Genomic DNA, 19937 nt, shown 5'->3' with positions numbered 1-19937 from the left:
TTATTCTACATTGCCTTGAATTATGATAAAGTTCATTATTTTAAAAAACTAGGCATAGAAATATTACTCAAAGCTAGGTTCTAGCAACCTAAAAAAGTTAGTTTTCAATGAAAGTTTATACTTAGCAATTGATATAAATTTCACTTAATTGATGAGATGCCAATGAATACTAAATCATACAGCATTTTTGTCTTCTCTATAATGCCTAGAATATTATTTATTGCTCTTTAGATACTATAAATTCTGTCAAATAGCTTTTAATATCTGGCAGAGGGAACATGGCTTTAATGGAGAACTATGTAGTGACAATCAACAAAAATGCATGCATGCTTCATAGCATTACTATTATGTATCCTCAAAAATTTAATAGCACAGCAACATTTAAATGAAGATTACTATGGAGGAGAGAAAAGCAAAGAACTACATTAAGTATTCCTTTGCCAATAGCATGAGTGTTTCAATGTTCTAGTCTTTGGTTTGAGGCAGGAGAGAGGAAGAGACTGAAGTCGGTGTCCCAGGACAGGCTAGGGCCACATGTTTCCTCTCAAGTGAAGACCTGAGCCTATCGCTGGAGCAGCACAGTGACAGTTGAGTCCATCTGCATTGATAGTCTTCAGTTCTTGAAGATTTCTTATTTAACATTTTCTAAAGGTAATCTCTCAAGTGTTGGCATACACATGAACCCAAACCAAGGAATCAAAAAACACAAATCCTCTAGAAACATAATATTCAAACAAAACTATAAACTCAGGCAAATTCAATAATTTTTTTCTTGTAGTTATTCTTCCACAGTACAGGAACGGATCCTGAGCCCTCTCTACCTGCCCAACCAGAAACAGTAAATGTGTTGGCTTGAGTCAACCAAATCAGGTGGTACTCCTGTATCAGAGCTTCCCTTGTTGAACGTTTATTTATTGTTTGAAATCCTGGCTTTGGGTTCATACTTGTTCCTGTCCATATTATCTTTTTTGAGAAAACCTTGATATAGAAGTCTCACTTCCCAATGCTTTTCAAATAAAACTTTCTTCTGTTCTGATCACCCATTCTGGACCTCTGCCTTCTTATAACTACTTGAACGCTGACAAGTAAAAGTTTTGGGGTACTAGAAACTGAATCCAGAAAAGGTGAGAAAAGGAGGAGCTAAAAGGAAGAGGTGTGGCCACCAAAAGGATTCCTGTGTCCAGATTATTCAAATAATTTTCTCATGGACAAGCTGGCACCAGCTGGTCTCTGAGGACTGTTTCTGCCATGGGGCAGAACTGGCAGTAATGACATCCAGACTGAGAAAGTTAGTAGCAAGTAACAGTTGGGCATTTTTTCTTAGGCTCCTTCAGGTCTCATTTAGGAGGTCCAGGGCCACTGTTGGGGAATGTGGAGGATCACAGGCTACCAGGCTTGGGTGCAATGTTGTAAATATTGTCTTCAACAGACTTTTAAATCCTCAGTTTCCCAGTTACCAAAACGAATCAACTTTATAACAAAACTAGCATTATATATTTTTTATAAATTTAACTAACCCCTTCTGATAAAATTGGGGAGGTGAAGGAGGGGGAAGAGCATTTTAATTCTCTTTTCAGTGACGCCATGGCCACCAAGTTCACTGCAGCGCCCTCAAACCCCAAATTTAGCCTGAGCATAACCACCACCTTATCGCACATACTGAAATCTCTCTGAACTGTGGGACAAAGATGTAGAATCCCAAGTCTTTTTTGCTTTTTAAATTAAAGTAAATTTATGCTGCTATGGAACTGACCTTCCTGCAGATGGCTTTGGGTGGGATGCAGAAAGCTTGTATTAATAAATCAAACTGTGACTGTGCTACAGAAGAAACACAAATTGTCGCAAAAAGCATTTGTGTGAATAAAATAAGATAATAAGATAAAATTCCCCAGTCCCAGTGAAATTTTCATCTTTCTGTACAACTGTGGTCTCACCAGTCTAGTGGCCAGGGCTCACAGATGAGGAATGAGGGAAGCAGCACTGTCCTGGTATATAGTTTCTCCAATTAGTCTTGAGTATGTGGACTTCTGTAGCTATTTAATTTTTATTCCTACATTCTGATATTTGCACATTTAAAAACATATCCTCTGGTTTGCTCTCCTGCATGTATTCAACATCTGAATTGAAATGAATTTTCTTGGTCTCAAGTATAACAGAGCTCTCTGATTACCACAGCACAACTATTACCACCAAAAGCCAGCTGCCCACTTGATTTTAGGAAATTGATTTTTTAATGTGTGTGCACATGTGTACACACACACACACACCATTTTTTTTTTTTTAAATTAAGAGAGATAGCAGAAAGGCACCAAAAGAGGGAGCCTTATTTCTAAGTTGGCAGGGTGACAGCATCTTGCACTTCTGTATTTAGGTGGAGTGTCACCAAAGCAGGAATAGCGTGTGTCAAGAAATTTCAGGAGAACTAGCTGATATCCATCTAGCATCATACCTGGTTGTTACTTTGACAGTGTCAGGATAGAGGACCATGTAGCGTGGGCAGTGGGGCAGGGGGTGAGGAGGAAAGCTTTGCTATCAGACAGAGGCTGCCAGTCCTTATGGGACTGGGCTGAGAACAACAAGGTGCAATAAGAGGAATCAGAATAGAAAGAAAAGCATTTCTTTTCCCAGGGCCATGCCAAATTCCCAATCCCAGGCCTGCTATGTCTTCAAGCCCCTTCTCAGCTGCCTTCTCAGTGACTCCAAGGTCACAGTCCCCACCTGGCTGATGGCCCTACACAGGACTCTCCCTGCCTGTGGCCTCTGCTTTTCAGTGGGTTTCTGGGTTACAATTCCCCTTCTTTGCACCTGGTGATTCTCCCTATTGAGTCAACAGCCCACAAAGCTGCCCCAAGTGCTACAGGTAAGCCAGGCCAAATGAGAATAGCCAATATTAACATGTTCTGCAATGGCATGTTGCTGGGGGTGGGGCCGATATTAATGTGATGAGGCAGCTTAATGCAACTCCACTCGCACGGGGTGGGTGCGGGGGAGAGTGGAGGATCAAATGGCAGCTGCATCACAGAGTTTGGGCTTGAATGATCTTTCCACCATGTGATCAGTTCTAGCATGCTTAAACAGTTTCCATTGGCATGCAGAAGGATCAGCAGCTCTTAGTATCTTACCCTCATCCCTTCAAATCGTGATAAGGCTCTTAAGGGTCTCAAAGCTCTTAGGGTCCTAAGGGACTTTATGGCACCTAGTTCCGAGTAGCCCAGGGCATTAGCTATAAGGCTGACTAAAGAGACCTACACGAAAAACGGGAGAAAAACAAAAACAAAAAAGGAAACAAAAAAAGAAAAGAAAAGAAAACAGAGGTTCCAGAGTGTTAGAACAAAGCCCCTAGCACTGATTATACAGGTTGGGCCCCCCAGGTAGAGGAAGTGGGTAGCACCAGCTGCCTACTTCAACTTGGCCTCAAACGACCTGGAAGGAAAGGTGGTTGAAAGAAGCAGAAGAAAAAACACAAAGGGAAGAGAAAGTTGCGAGAGGGCAGTTGACAGACACACAAGTTGGGAAAGGGAAGAGGCTGGAAGGAGCAGGAGAGGTGAGGACGTTCCATTGGAAGAAGAGGAGCCTGAACAGATGGCAAAACCTTACCCTCGCCCTTTACAGTCTCTGCAGGTCCCAGAAGTTCCCATTAAATTAAGCCAGACAAATTTAATGGTACCTATGGAAAAGAATACAGATAAATACACATACTCCACACAAGCTGCCCCTCCTCAGCTCATTCACCAGGGAGTTCCAACAGGGACAAGCTCTCTTACTCCTGGGTGACAAAAAACTGTTTGAGAATTTGATGATTCACTACATCAACAAAGGAAACATTCAATAAGTACCACAGCTGACTTACAGTTCCCACAAAGAGCCAAATGAAGAAATTTCTTGAAATGTTGACTCTATGAGAACTCACTTAATTCTTCTATTTCTCACTTTAACTACAATAATCCTTTCATCTTTTAACTATACCCATGACTCCTTCACGACTGAGACGTTAGGTGGATCTGGACAACTGCATCCATGCCTTTCCTTATAATCCCCAGAAGAGACCCAATCTCAGGTCAATCTTCTATTTTCTCATCAATAAAATAACAGCTGGAAAGGTTCTTGGAAGAATTTTTAAAATTTTATTTTATAGATGAGGAAACTGAGACCCATACACCTAACACACAAGAATCTGCTGAGTATCACATCAGTAAGCCTAAAGCTAGGATTAGACCCCCACTTTGGATTCCCAGGCCAGAGCTCTTTCTTCTATGGACAGATCCCCTCTCCCCCACTGGCAGATTAGATGCCAATATCCCAATAGAGGACTGTAGGTACCTGAACAAGCCAGAGTTGACTACATTGGCATATTCAGAAGTATGCAGGTCTCTAGGCCTAGAGTCATGGTCCAATGCTTTCCTGCTCTTCCAGGGACAAACTCACCTGCTCTCCCAGAGCCCTCAGAGCGGTTGCCACAATGATCCCTTAACACTGGGTACTAACTACCTACACCTACGGCTGCACCTGACTTGAAAATACCAGTAGTTGATAAAATCCTAGAATGGTTGGACTCTGGGTTTCTTAGAACAGTTTCTCCCTTATCCTGGGAAAGGTTAAAATGTTCCCATCAACAAATTTCCTCTACTAGGAGGTGGTGGTTACAGATCTGCTCAGCCTAACTTGATATTTTAAAGTGAATTTAGAGGAAAAAAAACACAACAACTCAAAACTTAGTTTCATTTGCTGCTTTTCATCTCTATCTTTGAGTTTAATTCTGTATCTCTGAACTGCACAAAAAAATGTTTTTTTACATGAAGATATTTATAACTGAGCAGCAGGACTGGTGGCGGATAGAAGCAGAAAGCCAATGACCTAGTGAAAAGGTTTCGGTCTTAAAAAGGACTGTGAACCTTAACCTATGCACATATTCATAACCCATCAATACAGATACTGTATCTTCTCTGGAATCCTAGACAGCATCTAAAACAAATCTGGAGTTAAATGCTGCCCTATTAGGCTATTCATATTCCTTAAAGGGTACATGGTTCAAAGTTGAATTTCTGCCTAAAACAAGGGCCTCAAAAGCCTTATCTAGAACACAGTAGCAACAACCAATCATTTTGCTGCCATCTATCATCATCGATAAGGCCTGGATGGAAGTATCCTTTGCCCGCTATTGCCAACACAGCCAACTCTTAAATACAAATAATCTAAAATTGACAGATTCTTAGCAAGATCTTAATAGGTACATCTGAAGGTAAGTTATCCCATCCCAGTAACGTCCCTGAGTTCTAAATACCCCTCATTAGCTTTGTCCTGTGAGACAGTGCTAGGGAGACTGCAAAAAACGAAGCCTGCTGTGACTATCGCCCCATACAAAGCAAGAAGGCCTCCAGCTCTTTTTGGGGGGGAGGGGTGTGAGTATGAGTTATCTGATGACAAATAGGCCTAGAGTGGGGAAGAAGTACAGATGCCAGTCCAAAGGTTGGCTCTAAACGTTGTTGAGTGATAATCTGTGCTTGAATAATCAATCTGGCCAAGATCTCCCTAGACAAGATCAATAAGCATCCTCTCTGGGTTACTCCTTAGTAGTTGAGGACTTTCTTAAAATCCTCTGAGCCTCCATGTTCAACTCTCACTGGAGATAATCAGAATATTGCTTAAAGTATACTTGAGGAAAGAATCAAACCTGAAAAAAAAAAAAAAAGAAGAAGTCAAAATTCAGGGTCTCTATGGCCGAAGGCCTGGAAAAAAACAGGAAGGCAGTGGGTGACTTTTTCAAAGCAATGCGAACATTTTGAATAGAGAATATTTCCACAGTTTGAGTTCAGGATTAGGTGAGCGGTCTCTGAAAGTCCCATCCCTGGAATCGATATGCTGGCTGATGGGGCAAATTCCCTGGGAAAAAGATAACAAACTTCTTTTACAGGACAAGACTCCCAGTGCAGCCAAGGACTTGAGCAAAACAAAATGTTGTCTCTAGTTGGGAACCTGAATGGGTTATAAATAAAGACAATTAACCTTATATATTATCTGGATTATCCCATGATTCTAAAAAGTACTCATCACAGCTGTAAGGTTCAAAAAGGAAGAATGAAAATTCATTAGGGAAACAAAAACAGTGATGAAGAAGAGGTTCAGATAGTAGTCACTGATGGATGAAATGGGAGGAAGAGTCCCTCAGAAATGGTGCTAAATTAGGACCTAAAAATTTTATACTGCTTGATGATCTAAAGTGCCAAGGGTACTAGACGGTTTACCCAAAAGGACAGGGAAAACTGACAAGTCCAGTGGTGCAGCTGTCAGGCTAAGCCTTACTCTCCACCCACAATTCAGAAGTGGCAACCGGTGTAGCTACGGTCCAGCCTGGGACTGTCCCTATTTCTTATACTCCACTTGCGCTATGGTTATTTGTGTGAGTGGGTCTCATCTGTTCAGGTCCTTAGAAGTGCCCTCGTCTTCCACTCCGTATCCTCCACAACACCTGGCAACAGGCTTTGCATGGTGTGGGTGCTCAATAAACATTTGATGCGTGAAGACTAAACGCACTGTTCTGTCTGAGAGAAGTCAACAGAAAGAACAGTCCTGTGAGAGCCTTGTTCCCAGAATGCTAGATTACCACGAGCCTCAATCAGGCCCTGCAAGGTAGTGTAAACTCCCCAGGGGCTGGAGCACATCTGCCTATCCCCTGGGGTTCCCTATGGCTCCTGGGACAATTTTACACAGAGAATGGTATTTGATTACTAATAACTGCTACAGAGGTGTTCTCAGGAGCCATTGTCAGGCCCTATAGCAATGTAAGAATGCAGTAACTCCCTAAGGCTGGAGGGACGTATGGATTATTGTTAGCTGGCTACATACCCGTCTCATGCTTTTTACTTCCCTGCCACCTAGTATAAAAAGTGATAAAAATGTTCGCTAATTACATGGTGATGTGCAGGATTGTTTATGCTTTTAGCAGCTTATTTGGGTACCAAAAGGATGTGAGATACCTGATCAACGCCCTTGAATTCTGTGGCTGCTCACCCCAGAGGAAGAGAGCAGTGGTTCAGGTTAGGGTGACCAGTGGAGGCAGCAAAAGTCATGGTGGGGAGATCTGTTCCAAATCACAGCCCTCCCGGGGTTGTTGGGAGTGTGGTAGTAGATGTATCTGTCTGAGATCTTGGAATGTGCAGAAGGCGGAGGGCTTCTAGGGCTCCCATGGTGTCCCACCTGACTCTAAGTGGTCCTGAGGAATTTTAGTGACATGAAGACTCTAGGGCCCTCCCCCGTGCTTTAGAAAGAGAGCTGGCCCAGTGTTGCTCTAGTTCCCTTGGCCTTATCCCCAGCCATTTCCTTAATTCTTAGAGCTCAAGTTTCTGTTTGTGGGAGGCGGAGGCCCTTCTATCACAAGGTGCTGTCAACAGTTGCTGGAGACAGTGCTGAAACCTCTCAGGCTGGCACCGCCCATTTGGTTCACTTTAAAGGTAAAGGGTGACCTCTTCACCTAACTAGGCATCTTCCCAAAGGCTTGCTTTCTGAAATGGGGAATGCATATGGGAGCATAGTCACAGCCCTTGGAAGGAGTCAGACTGTGGGAGTTGCAGACACCTTGTAGGGAAAGGGATGCATTTAGAGCGGAGATCATTGCTGCTGCAGAGCGCTGGGGTCCTGTTATGCGAGAAGAGATCCGCATGCTGCTCTAGTCTAGATCCTGAAAGCTTTCTACAGGTAGTTTACCATGTGGTCAACAAAACCTATATGTATTTATTCTAAATGGACTAACCCAACCTCCAAATGCTCTACTTTCTTAGCACTTCTCAGCATTCAGCAGGAACTGAATTCTCCACAGGCCCTGGTCCTGCCATTCCCATTCACCCTTTCTCTCAAATGCTGATTAGGCTGGGGAAAAAGAGCTTTCATTATCACACAGAATAAGAGACAATCAGACAATCATCACGGTTCAAAAAGCAAACAAGGAAAAGTGCTGGTGGGGTTAGAAATAGTTATAGATGATGCAGCTTCCACTCTGAAAAATAACACAGGACATAATGGCCACCAAGCCATGGAGAAGGTCCTGGAACCTGGAGGAAAGAAGAACTTTCTTAAGTTTCATCATCACTGTGGAAATTGCAATGTGTGGGAGGAGGGGCTTTATTTTGGTGTGAGCTCCCCCTCTCCCTGAGAGACTGGTGCTGATTAGTCTGGTATGAAGGCTTGAGCTGGATGGAAGCATCCATGGGAACCGTCAGCAGGAGAGTTTACCTGAGTCCCCCCTCACCCTGCATCCCAGCAGCACCCACCCCATTCTCTCACCCCTCTCCTGGCAGCAGAAAGAGGACATCCTGCTGTTCGGGGACAAGAACCTTCCTGTTCCCAGCCTAAACACGAGGGGCTTTGACACCAGTGATTTCACTTCCCATTCCTAATCTCTGACACTTCTAAGCCAATCCACCAGGGCAAAGAGTTGGTCGGTCAGTTCCTGGAGCAAATGCAGAGACTTCAGAACCACCTTCCCAAAGATCTGACTGCTCTGAAAGCAACTGTACCCAGACCTGCATCTGTCTACATCTTGTCTTATACCCTGGGCTCCACCCAGGCAACTCCAGCCATTAGAGGAAGAAAAATCCCTGTTTTTGTTTTCCTGCTAGAAAGGGTGGGAAGTAGAAAGCAGGACACGTACGGCCACAATGAGGAAGTCCAGCCAGCACCAGGCATTGGTGAAGAACTTGACGAAGCCATAGGCTGTCCACTTGAGCAACATCTCCAGGATGAAGATGTAGGTGAAGACTTTGTCAGCATAGTCTAGGATGGTACGAATGGTCTTCCTCTGCTCAATGTAGATGTCTTCAAAGGCCTGAAAGAGAGGCAGCAGCTGCCTATGGTGCCGAAAGGTAAACAAGCAACATTGGAAGTACCGCCCTCCCAGTAGCTCCTCCCACCTGGTGCTGGCCTATCATCAGCTTCCCGTCTCTCTCACTTCCCTGCTATACATGGCTTAAAAAAAAAGTTTTATTGAGATATACCATACAATTCAGCTATTTAAAGTGTACAATTCTATGGCTTTTAGCATATTCATAGTTGCACATTCATTGACATAATCATTTTAGAATATTTTCATTACCTCAAAAAGAAAGCCCACACCATCTCTCTAGTTGTCACCCTCTGGTCTATCTCCCCCTAGTCCTAGGTAACCACTAACCTGCTTTCTACCACTACAGATTTTCCTATTTTGGACAGTTCATAGAAATAAAATCATATAGTATGTGGTACTTTGTGACTGGCTTCTTTAACTTAGTATAATGTTTTCAAAGTTCATCCATAAAGCAGCATGCATCAGTATCTCATTTCCTTTCATTGATGAATAATATTCCAATGTATGGCTATACACATTTTGTTTATCTTTCGTCAGCTGATGGACATCTGTGTTGTTTCTACTTTTTGGTTATTGTGAAAAATGCTGCTCTGAACATCTGTGTACAAGTTTTTATGTGGACATGTTTCATTTCTCTAAAATATAAACCTAGGAGTGGAATTGCTAGATCTCATGGTAACTCTATGTTTAATTTTTTGAGGAACTGCCAAAATGTATTCCAAAGTGGTTGTGCCGTTTTTTAATATTCCCATCAACAATGTGTAAGGGTTCCAGTTTCTTTACATCCTTGACAGTACTATGTTTATAAGAAAATCGTTTCTACTCCCTGACACCACAGACAGGTGGAAGGTCTCAGGGTTAGGAGACACTCAGGTGAAAAAAACCTTAGTACACTTCTTTTCTCCGGGATTCCTGAGTGAGGTAATTCCCTGACACAAAGGTATGAGCATCTGCATGTGCAGCGTGGCAGACTGTATGAGGCTGGCGCTATGGGGGCTGAGTTCCTCAAGTGGGAAAAAAAATCCCCGTTGCACAATGGGAGGTGCTGGCTCTGAGTAGTTCCAGGAGGACAGAACTGGGCTGCCTGCAGGCTCAGCTTCCAAGTGGAGGCACATGAACATCAGGTGCTCCAGTTCTAACACAGGGCAGTGGTCAGAGGACAGAGGTACACAGTCCTCGGGTCTAGGGACAAATAAGTCCCCAGTGAAAACAGCAACAGCTTCCATGTTGTTTCCCCTTAACTCCATCTGTAGAAATCCATTCTATAACCCAACCTATGTGAGATACCTGAGACCAATCTTCATGTCGCTGGAGGCTCAAATACCCTCCCTCTGAGGCCTCTTCACAATCGCATTTCTAGTCTTTTCTCGGACATTTTAACTGTGGCTTCATTTTGCTATTCTTAAGTCTCATGCCTAGAATTGCACAGGGTCTCATGTACTGAGCCAAGAACCCCATTTTATTCAATTAGAGAAGTAAAAAACGTTGAAGGTGAGCAGGAAACAAAATTTTCAACATTTATTTTACTACTGCTTTTTTTGTGGAGCTGGGAAAGAGAAGAATCAAAGGATGGGTCATGTTCCCTGATATTTTTGGTTTCTGTTTACTAGATTTTAAGAAGGATGACACTAATAATATAACACCTTTCTCCAACCACTGGCCTTAGTCTGATCCTCCCTTTCTTGAGGGCTGAAACCAGGCTGTGTGCCATTCTGGTGCCTCTGCAGTGCCCTAGGAAGCACTGAGGGAACGCCTGCTGGTGCAGTACATGGCTCAGGGGCGGGCAGGACAGTGGCATCCCTTCACTCAGACCAAGGACACCAAGTCATCTTTTCTGGCTTCTTGCTTGCGTGCTGACGCTTTCCGACATAACCTGGGTCCTCGGCATCCCTGGGCACTTCTTTACCACATATTCCTGCCTGTTTCACCTTCTCTTAGTCTCTTACCCCACACGTCAGCAAAACTTCTCAAGTCAGTGGCAGGATCTTTAACACTGAATTTGGGGGTTTCTCCCTTGTCATTTTTTTGCTTCCAGATTAAGCTTTAATTCCATACCTACGTGAATGCGCCCACCTTCTTTAAAAACATTTCAAAATTCTGCCTTCACTTTTTCGTTGATTAAATGAAGGAAAATGTGAAGCGCCTCTCATCCCGGCTGTCCTTAAATCTACCCAACTAGGAAAGAAGCTCTCTCATCCCAGACCCTGTCCAGGTCTCCTCAGTTACAATCCAGCTAAAAGTGAAAGCAAATGCCAACATAATAAGTTCTAGCTGGGAGGAGCCCATGTGTTCAGTGCACTGATTAGTGTGATCACTTACAACCACAAGAATATAAGTAACCCGTGTGCCAGAGGTCTAACCCTCTAAATATCTGTTAATGCCACAGGTTCTCTAAATCCAGTAGGGTGTGAGAAGAGAGGGAGTGGAGGAACACCATCTCCCCCATACCTTGGGCAACTGAAAAGTAAAGAGCAAGAGATTTGGGGTGTTAGGTGAGAAAGGGAAGTTCCTTTTAGGAAGTTACTTAGATTGGGGCAAACAAAGCAGTGAAGACACTTAATAATTTGTATTCTCATCCTGATGAAAAGGAGGTCTTAGGATTGAGAGTAATCATGCTGAGTCTGAAGCTCAGGATGTGGATAAGTGTGGATTCCAATCTCAAAGGCTCAAAAAACCAACCCAAAGCACGTCAACTGACCATTATCCTTGGGTCCACAGCCAGTCTGTGTTCTCAGAGAAACCTGTCTTGGGCCCCATGCAGTCTTTCCCACTAATTCCTATAAACCCTTCCCCAGCCAATCCCTCATCATATCTCCCCTGGACCTCACCAGGGCGCCACTGCTGAGCAGAATCATGAAGATGATGAAGGTCTCAAACCAATTGTGCTCCACAATGAGGAAGCAGGTTTTCCGCAGGATCCACCAAGACTTGCCTAGCCCTTCTTCAATGTTGACCTGGCAGCACTTGCATCGCTGGACACAACCTGGCACCAGCGGGAGAGGCACGTCAGACCATGGGAGCATGCCCCCCCCCCAGCCCTGCCCTCTCCTCCATCTCCCAGGCCCCACCAGGTGCTGCCCCAGCACACAGCCAGGAGCACAGTGGATAAAACAGAATGTCTGATTCAGACATCGAGAGGGCTGCAGGGCTGAGGCTGCGCTGCAAGGCTACCAGGGCCCTCTGGAGTTGGGAAGATGTGCTATGAACAAGCAGTGAGGGAGGAACAAAGGGCAGTCAGGAACCAGACAGAGCCACGACAGAAAAGGCCTTTCAAATGGAAGTTTCTGGACTGATGCCAAGAGAAAGTGAACATAGAGAAGTTAGAGAACAGTCTGAACAGGGAAAACAGTACCAACTGCCCTCAAAATGATGAGGTGGGGAGCAAAGTTCTTGAAGACAGCCACTGCGCGCTGTCCTCTCGTCCAGCCACTGTCCCTAGCAGACACGGTCTGTAAGCAGTGCAAGTGTCCGTGCCCTCCTCTCTCCTTGTCCCTCTCACCTTCTGTGAAGCAAGAGTCTGGATCCAAGTATTCCTCAGGCTGTTCCACAGGGACTTCTTCTACTTCTGGTTTGATATCGATGGTACTTCCTTCAGAGGAGCTAGTATCATCCAGTTTCTAGATAGGCAAGAAAAAGGGCGGTCAAGAGACTCTGCACGACATGTCCACTCTACACTGACTAGACTACCTCTGGCATGGATGACATACTAGTTGTGATTCTTGTCTACAATTCTTATTATAAACTCATGATGTGCAAACAATTATCACAGGGCTTTCAGTGGGATGTAACACTGAAACCCACTCACGGATGACAGTGATGCTAAACAAATGTGGCTGCAGGCTGGTCTCAGGGACACAGCTCAGACAGGTTAATGGCAGGAAGTACCTGAGAATTTACTGCAGCCTCTGACCTAGATGATCTAAAAGCAACGGAGCTAGATCCAGGAACATCTCAGGAATCTTGGTTGTCTAGGAAAGGCTGAGAATGACTACAGGGGATGAGGTGGCTAGTCCAGAATCTCTCTACTAAGCCCATAGCTGAACTGATCTCTGGAGCTGACAGAGCCCTTTCTATTCTCACACAGGATCAAGCTTGGTTTCTAGGCTGGGACCTTACATCTTTGCTGCCTTCAGGATCTGATTCGCTGCTAACGTCCTCTGTGTTGACATTCTCAAAATCGGACTCGCCTACAGCAATGGGCACCCGCACGGTTAAGTTGGGGTTGTTGATGAAGGACATGTGGTCCTCATCAATGATGTACTTCTCCACGCTGCTGCCAATGCCACTGGTGGTGCCATTGCCATTCTTCTGGAAGTCCCCATTCCGGTGGATGTCTGCACCAGTGTGGTTGGCAATGCAGTTGGCCTTCTTTTCATACAGCTCATCCAGTGGTTTCACTTCATCGGCCTCACGCTGCTTGAAGTGGGCCTGCATGAAGGCGCGCACTTTCACTTTGGTCCAAGCCACACCCTTCTTGATACGGATTACTGAGATCTGCAGGTTGTTCATTTCCCCATCATCATCTGTGGCTGCCAGGTTGTCTGCACTGAAGGAGCTCAGGAGCAAGGCCAGAAACAGGTTCAGCACCTGTAACAGAAGCATTAGAAAGGAGGAGAGTGATTGTAAAATGGTATTAGGTAAGCTATCCATTAAACTAGGAAACCAGAAGCCCACAGACTTATGTGACAAACTAAAGAATTTCTATTATGTTTTGTTTGGTTCACATAGTGTTTTAAATGCTTATGTTACTAGGTGAGCATTTTGTTTGATTTTTGGTTGTAATATAAGGTGTTTAGCACCTCTTTTCTTGGTTCTTTTATAAGTTTTACATATACACATATTCCAAAATATGATACCATTTTTATAATCAGAAAAAGCAAAGGCTGTATCCATTTTGGAAGAAAATCTCCCCAAAATAAAACAAAAAAGGTGGATACAGATTATCAAAGAGTGCACAGATGCCATGTACTCATGAAGAGTAGATGCTTTAGAGGACCCGTGTTAGAAAGAAACTAGGCTTAGAGAGCCATATTTTTTATACAACAAATCAAGAAGGTAGAACTGAAATATATGAGGTCTGTCCAGAAAAAGTCCAGCCATTGTTAATATAACAAGAACATTTTGCACAACATCAATGTAACCTGGCAGCCAAGGAGAGTGGACTGGAATGTGCATGAGTGAATAACGTTGACTTTACTGTACTAGTCAGTGGAGTGAATATGTTTACTGTATGGACGCTGCATTCAAAATGACTGAACGAGTAGAGGAACGAATCGGCATCAAATTTTGCGTTAAGCTTGAACATTCTTGCACGGAAACTATTCAGATGGTTAAGAAGGCTTTCAGGGATGATGCAATGAATGCAACACAAATAAATCTGTGGCAAAAACTCATCAAAGATGGTTGAGAATCTGTTGAAAGTGATCCACATTCTGGAAGGCCTGCAACAAGCAGAACACCTGAGCATGTTGAATGTGTACGGGCTGCAATCAACAAAGATTGGCAACTGACAGTGTGAGAACTGGAAGCTGATCGGGGGATTCCAAAAACTACTGTGTCCGAGATTTCGATGTAGGATCCTGACAGGAAACCTGTGGTGGCAAAATTCATTCCACAACTTCTGCCAGCAGAACAGAAGGAACATCATGCTGCAATTGCTAATGACTTGGTTCAAACTGCTACCAATGAACCAGATTTTCTCAAGAAGGTCAGAGCCGGAGACAAATTGTAGGTCTACAACTATGATCTAGAAACGAGGGCCCAGTCATCCCAAAGGAAGTCACCTGGCTCACCACACCTGTGAAGGTGCAGCAAAGTCACAGCAAAGTCGCAGCAAGATCAAGACCATGTTAACTTTGTTTTTTTTTATCGGGAAGGTGTTGTCCATCACAAGTACGCCCCTGCAGGCCAAACAATTAATAAGGAGCACTACCTCAATGTTCTTTGTCGGTTGAGAGATGCAATATGATGAAAACTGCCACAGCTAAGGGCCACTGGTAACTGGCAGCTTTATCACGACAATGTGCCCACTCATGCATCACATATTGTGCAGCTCTTTGTTGAAGCATCAAATCACCCATGTGATCAGCTCCCCTACAGCCCAGATTTGGTGTCCTGCGACTTCTGGCTTTTCCAAGACTAAAATCATCTTTGAAAGGGAAGAGATTTCAGACCTTTAATGAAATTCAGGGAAATACGACGGGACAGGTTAATGGCAATTCCAACAAAGGATTTTGCAGAGTGTTTTGAACAGTGGAAGAGATGCTGGGAGAGCTGTGTGAGGTCCCAAGGAGCCTACTTTGAAGGGGACTGAGGCATCATTGTCTTATGTACAGTATTCCCTCATTTATTGTGGGTTTTACATCTAGACCCCCCCCCCCCGCGAAGTAGGAACCTTACATTTATTCTACTCTTAAACCTATGTAACTTTAACAACATACGTATACATTACCGCAAAATCCTGCGATATAGCGAAAAATCCACGATAAACAATTAAATATGATATTTTTAAAAATCCCGCGATACAGTGAGGCCGCGATAAGTGAACCACGATATAGAGAGGGACTACTGTACAATGTTTCTTGTATCTTCGATAAATGTCTCTGTATTTCATACTGCATGGCTGGAAACTTTCTGCAGAGACCTCGTATTTTCATGCCATCTTAATTATTTTTTTTTGTTTTCCTAACATTTATCAAAATAAAATAGATTTTGGTTACTTTCATGTTTTGTTGTATATCTAAGTGTTAAGCTATCAGATACAAGCTCTTTTTTTTTTTCTTTCTCTTTTAGTTTCCTATTTTATCACACTGGGCATTAAGATTAATTTATTTTTATTAAGACCTCTTTAAAAGTTGGAGAAGTGTTCACTTTTTGATTTATACTTTCCCTTACTTTTTACACTTCTGAAAAAGAGTAAGGCATCTATTTCAGGAGGAGATAATAGTATGTACAGAGTGGGAAAGATGGAAACAATAAACTATCTGTATTTGGATTTTCTGGACCATTTGTAGAATTAAAAAGGAGCATGTTGGTAAAATGGGGTGAACTTGAGAGAGTTCTGAAGGCTAGGCTGAAGGATTTGAATTTTAATTGGATCTACTATTGGTTCTTGAGTAAAAGAGTCACAGATGATTATAAAGATTTGAGAAGCCTTTCGTCAGGAACTAGGAGTTAGGAGGACTGTTATTTGCATGAATTGATAAGGGTATGGATTAGGCTACAGTTATCTCAAATCTTAAGAGTGTAAAAGAATCTCTTGGGGTGGGATGCTTGTTAAAAATACATAGTTCCTTGGCCTCACCTGAGAGATTCTGATTCAGTAGATCTGGTGTAGGGCCTGGGACTTGGCCTTTTTAAATGAGGGAAACTTACGTGATTGTGATGCTGGTGGTCTTCTAGAAATACTGGATGGGTTATAGAAATGGAAAGGGAGGGGCAGATCTTAAAAATAAATAAGTATATACAGAAAAAACATGAAAAGAGATATATGAAAGACATCAAACATTTACCAGGAGTGGAGACAGTCAGAAGAGACTTATAGGTACAGATTCCTAGAGACCAGTTGAGCAGAGGAACTGAGCAAGGGGGAACCTGGAAAGGTGTCACCGGCAGCAGAAATAACAGGTGACTTCGTTATGTGCTTAGGTATCTATAGACAGTCATGGCAAGCTGTCTCTGAGGCAACTGAGAATGGGAGACTAGAGAGAGGTGGTGAGTCAGGGCTGGTAAATGTTGACCCTACTATGTACTAGTAGGCAATAGCTGTGTCCATGGCAGGAGTGGAAAGACTAGAGGGCTTAGGACCGAGGGAAAGGTGGCTGGCAATGGAGAAAGGAAGAGATGAGAACAAAAAAGATTACAGTGTCTATTTTTTATAGGTCAAATGAAAGAAGAGGGTGGCCATAGTTGGCTCAGAGGCTGGTGAGTAAGAACCCTCTACTGTATGCTTCTGTATGGCAAAAAACGGGAGAACTAGTATGGATGAGTTTAGAAGGGATCATCTGAGCGTGCCTTCCCCCAGTCCTCCTTGTTCTACACTTGCAAGTGGGATTTGGCCTGATCTGAAAGATGGGTACTTCCCATGCACTGGGACCTTGTTAAAAATGCAGATTCTGATTCAGCTGTTCTGGGGTGGGGGCCTAAGAGATCTCATTGCTGTTAGTCCTCAGGTCACACTCTGAGACACAAGGTGTTAAAACCTGTTGGTGAATGTTCTATATACAAAGGCAGAAAACAGCAGGTGGACAGATGGAAGTAAAGCAAGAAACAGATTTGTCATTTATATAAAACCCTAAGATGGTTTAGGTCAGTGGTTCTCAATGAAGGGCAATTTTTGCCCCCTAGGGGACAGTTGGCAATGTCTGGAAACATTTTTGGCTGCTACAAGTTTGGGTGGGGGTTTACTACTGGCCAGTGAAGGATAGAGGCCAGGGCTGCTGCTAAATATTCTACAATACACACAGGACAGTCCCACAACAAAAAATTATCTATCCCAAAATGTCAATAGTGTCAAGGCTGAGAAATTCTGGTTTAGCAGAAGGAAACTTATAGTAGAGTAAGCACAGAGTTTGATGTGTAGAATCTAATATAAGCCCTGATATCTATCAGCTGTGTAGCTTTAAGAAAAGTCACTTTGCTGAGTTTATTTCTATAACTATGAAAAAGCGTTGGCAGACTGTGGGGCTTATGCGTCAGTAGGCCTCGTAACAGCAGTTCCCTTTCCTTCATTTGTACCTTAAGGTTCTTGAGTCAAGAAAGAATAAAAACCAACACAGACATGGCAGATAATAGAAGGACTAAGGGAACTGGGCTTCTAGGCCAAGGGTAAAATGTTCAGGTCAAAGAATAAAAAGATCTACAAGTCAGTACTAACCACTAAGTTGCCAATAACCATGACCATCATGAAGACAATGAGGCACATGGCCTGGCCTGCCACCTCCATGCAGTCCCACATGGTCTCGATCCACTCCCCGCACAATACTCGAAAGACAATGAGGAAGGAATGAAAAAAGTCATGCATGTGCCAGCGAGGGAGTTCACAGTCTTGGTTGATTTTGCAGACACACTCCTTGTAGCTCTTTCCGAAGAGCTGCATGCCCACCACAGCGAAGATGAAGACTATGATGGCCAGCACCAGTGTCAGGTTGCCCAGGGCACCCACAGAATTTCCAATGATCTTAATCAGCATGTTCAGGGTGGGCCAAGATTTGGCCAATTTGAAGACTCGGAGCTAAAGGAAAACAAAAACAAACAAAAACCAAATGATATTCTGTTCATTTTCTTGCCACATGGCTAAAATAAAAACATATACAACTAATAAGATAAGCTTAAATATACTGAGCACACCTGGGAAATTCCCAGGACTTTCTAATGGTCTTAGACTAAAATAGGAAAAACGGAGACACAAATAAGGGAAAACTAATTCAAAATAAGTGAAAGATTTAGAACTAGGAACCATGAATACTGCTTCTAGTCCCCTGGATCAATCTACTTTTTAAAAAAGCCATACAAGAACATATCCTTTTACTATTAATTTTCCCTCAACTTCTCAAGGGACATATCAAAGAAAATGTTATTTGTAGTGAACCAAAAGATCAGTATGGTAAGGAGAGTGACAATAAATCATATGTCTTCTTAATAAAACATTTAAAACTTCTAAATCAATGGACAATAGGAAACTGTGATGCGCTTGCAATAACTTGGAAGGAAAGCATAACTCCCACGAAGGGGCAGTTCCAAATACATCAAACATCTTGAAAAGTGACCATACAGAGTAAGGAAAAGTTAGGTTTACATTTGTCCATATGAAAAACACTACAATAATTAATAAATAATAATATACGAATAAACTGTGTTCCATGTACTCACAATTATAAACCCATTTCCCCCCACCCTGTATTGATATTACTTCAGAGGACAGAACTTCTAGTCTCTGTCAATCATGAAATTTCTATATTCTATATGCATTCATATGCATAGATCACAAGGTCTTGGCTAACAGCCTGAGAATGCAGAAAGCCTATGAATGGAATGATGTTAATGAAGTTGGCATCAGATGTCATAAGTTAACAACTAACAGATAATAGGTAATAGGAATTCTGGTAGAAGCAACAGCACTGAAGGATAAGAGTTCAAGATTTACCAGGTGTTGCTCTGTGTGTAAATCTGGGTCACTCATATTTTTCCCCTTTCTGACTGGCTTTTAATATATTAAGAAAATTAGTGCTGAGGCTTCTATCTCTTAATCTTTCCTCTCATTTTCTAGATAATAAGATCTGTTCTCAAAAGGTCTACTATGAAAAAAAAGAAGTCTGCTCTGGGCTGGATCCTAACCAAAAACTAGTAAGCAGAGGTTCCAGGAACTTGGCAGATGTTAAATTTGTGACTCGGAATGAATTAGATCTCTATTTTACAAATATTTTTACTCCATTCCAATTCTCTTAGTTATGTTGAATATCCTGATGAAAAAACCTTAAATTCTTCCTGTTGCAAGTGCTTTGCTTAGGTATTTTCCCAATAGGAAGAGAAAAACCTAAACCAGTTCTGATGCTTTGTCTGAGTGGAACGTTCACCCAGCTTCTGAAGGGGCTTGAGCAGCACATCACTCACGCTTATGCTTATGGGAAGCTATTTGGAAGTATTGTTAATTATTCTGTCAGAGTGATTTTAGTAATCTGCACATTAACTTCTTTAAATATGTTAATTAAAAAAAATCCCCCTTAGCTAATGATATGGAAAACAAAGCCAGTGTTCAACAATTAATTTCAATATAACATTTAAAAAATTATTTTATTTTCATTTTCTGCAAGGATTCACCAAAAGAGAAGAAATGAGGAAAGCCATTTTTGAATAAGTAGGAATTTCTGCCATTTCAGGGAGATGTTCGAATAAAGAAATAGGCTCACTAGCAAATCCAAATCAAACCTCAGATTAACTATTATTTCAGGAGGAACTTCCTAAAATTGATGTCTGTTGATTTGGCATTAAAAAGTAACTTTATATTAGGTGTGTAGCAGGAAAGTTTTCAAGATCTTAGTAGCTAGGTCACAAATAGCCACCTGGCATTGGGAGTAGAATATAGCTAAGGATTTTTAAAAAT

At 42.6% G+C, this 19937-nt stretch overlaps 1 protein-coding gene across 1 annotated transcript in view; it reads right to left on the bottom strand.

The window, feature by feature from the left end:
* Positions 1-19937, bottom strand: part of SCN8A (sodium voltage-gated channel alpha subunit 8) — a 123626-nt gene that overhangs the window by 16249 nt on the left and 87440 nt on the right. Inside the window, exons 15-20 of the mRNA XM_090273193.1 lie at positions 17712-18068; positions 12953-13423; positions 12336-12453; positions 11665-11819; positions 8645-8818; positions 3123-3245 (exon numbers count right to left, since the gene is read on the bottom strand). Of these exons, the coding sequence (XP_090129319.1) occupies positions 3123-3245; positions 8645-8818; positions 11665-11819; positions 12336-12453; positions 12953-13423; positions 17712-18068 (1398 nt within the window). The remainder of the gene's footprint in view (positions 1-3122; positions 3246-8644; positions 8819-11664; positions 11820-12335; positions 12454-12952; positions 13424-17711; positions 18069-19937) is intronic.

This window comes from Furipterus horrens, unplaced genomic scaffold, assembly GCF_987537825.1.
Source record: "Furipterus horrens unplaced genomic scaffold, mFurHor1.1.pri manual_scaffold_4, whole genome shotgun sequence".
In the NCBI taxonomy this organism is placed as follows: Eukaryota; Metazoa; Chordata; class Mammalia; order Chiroptera; family Furipteridae; genus Furipterus; species Furipterus horrens.
The sequence above is the reverse complement of the archived record's forward strand: the minus strand, read 5'-3'. Positions and strand labels throughout refer to the sequence as shown.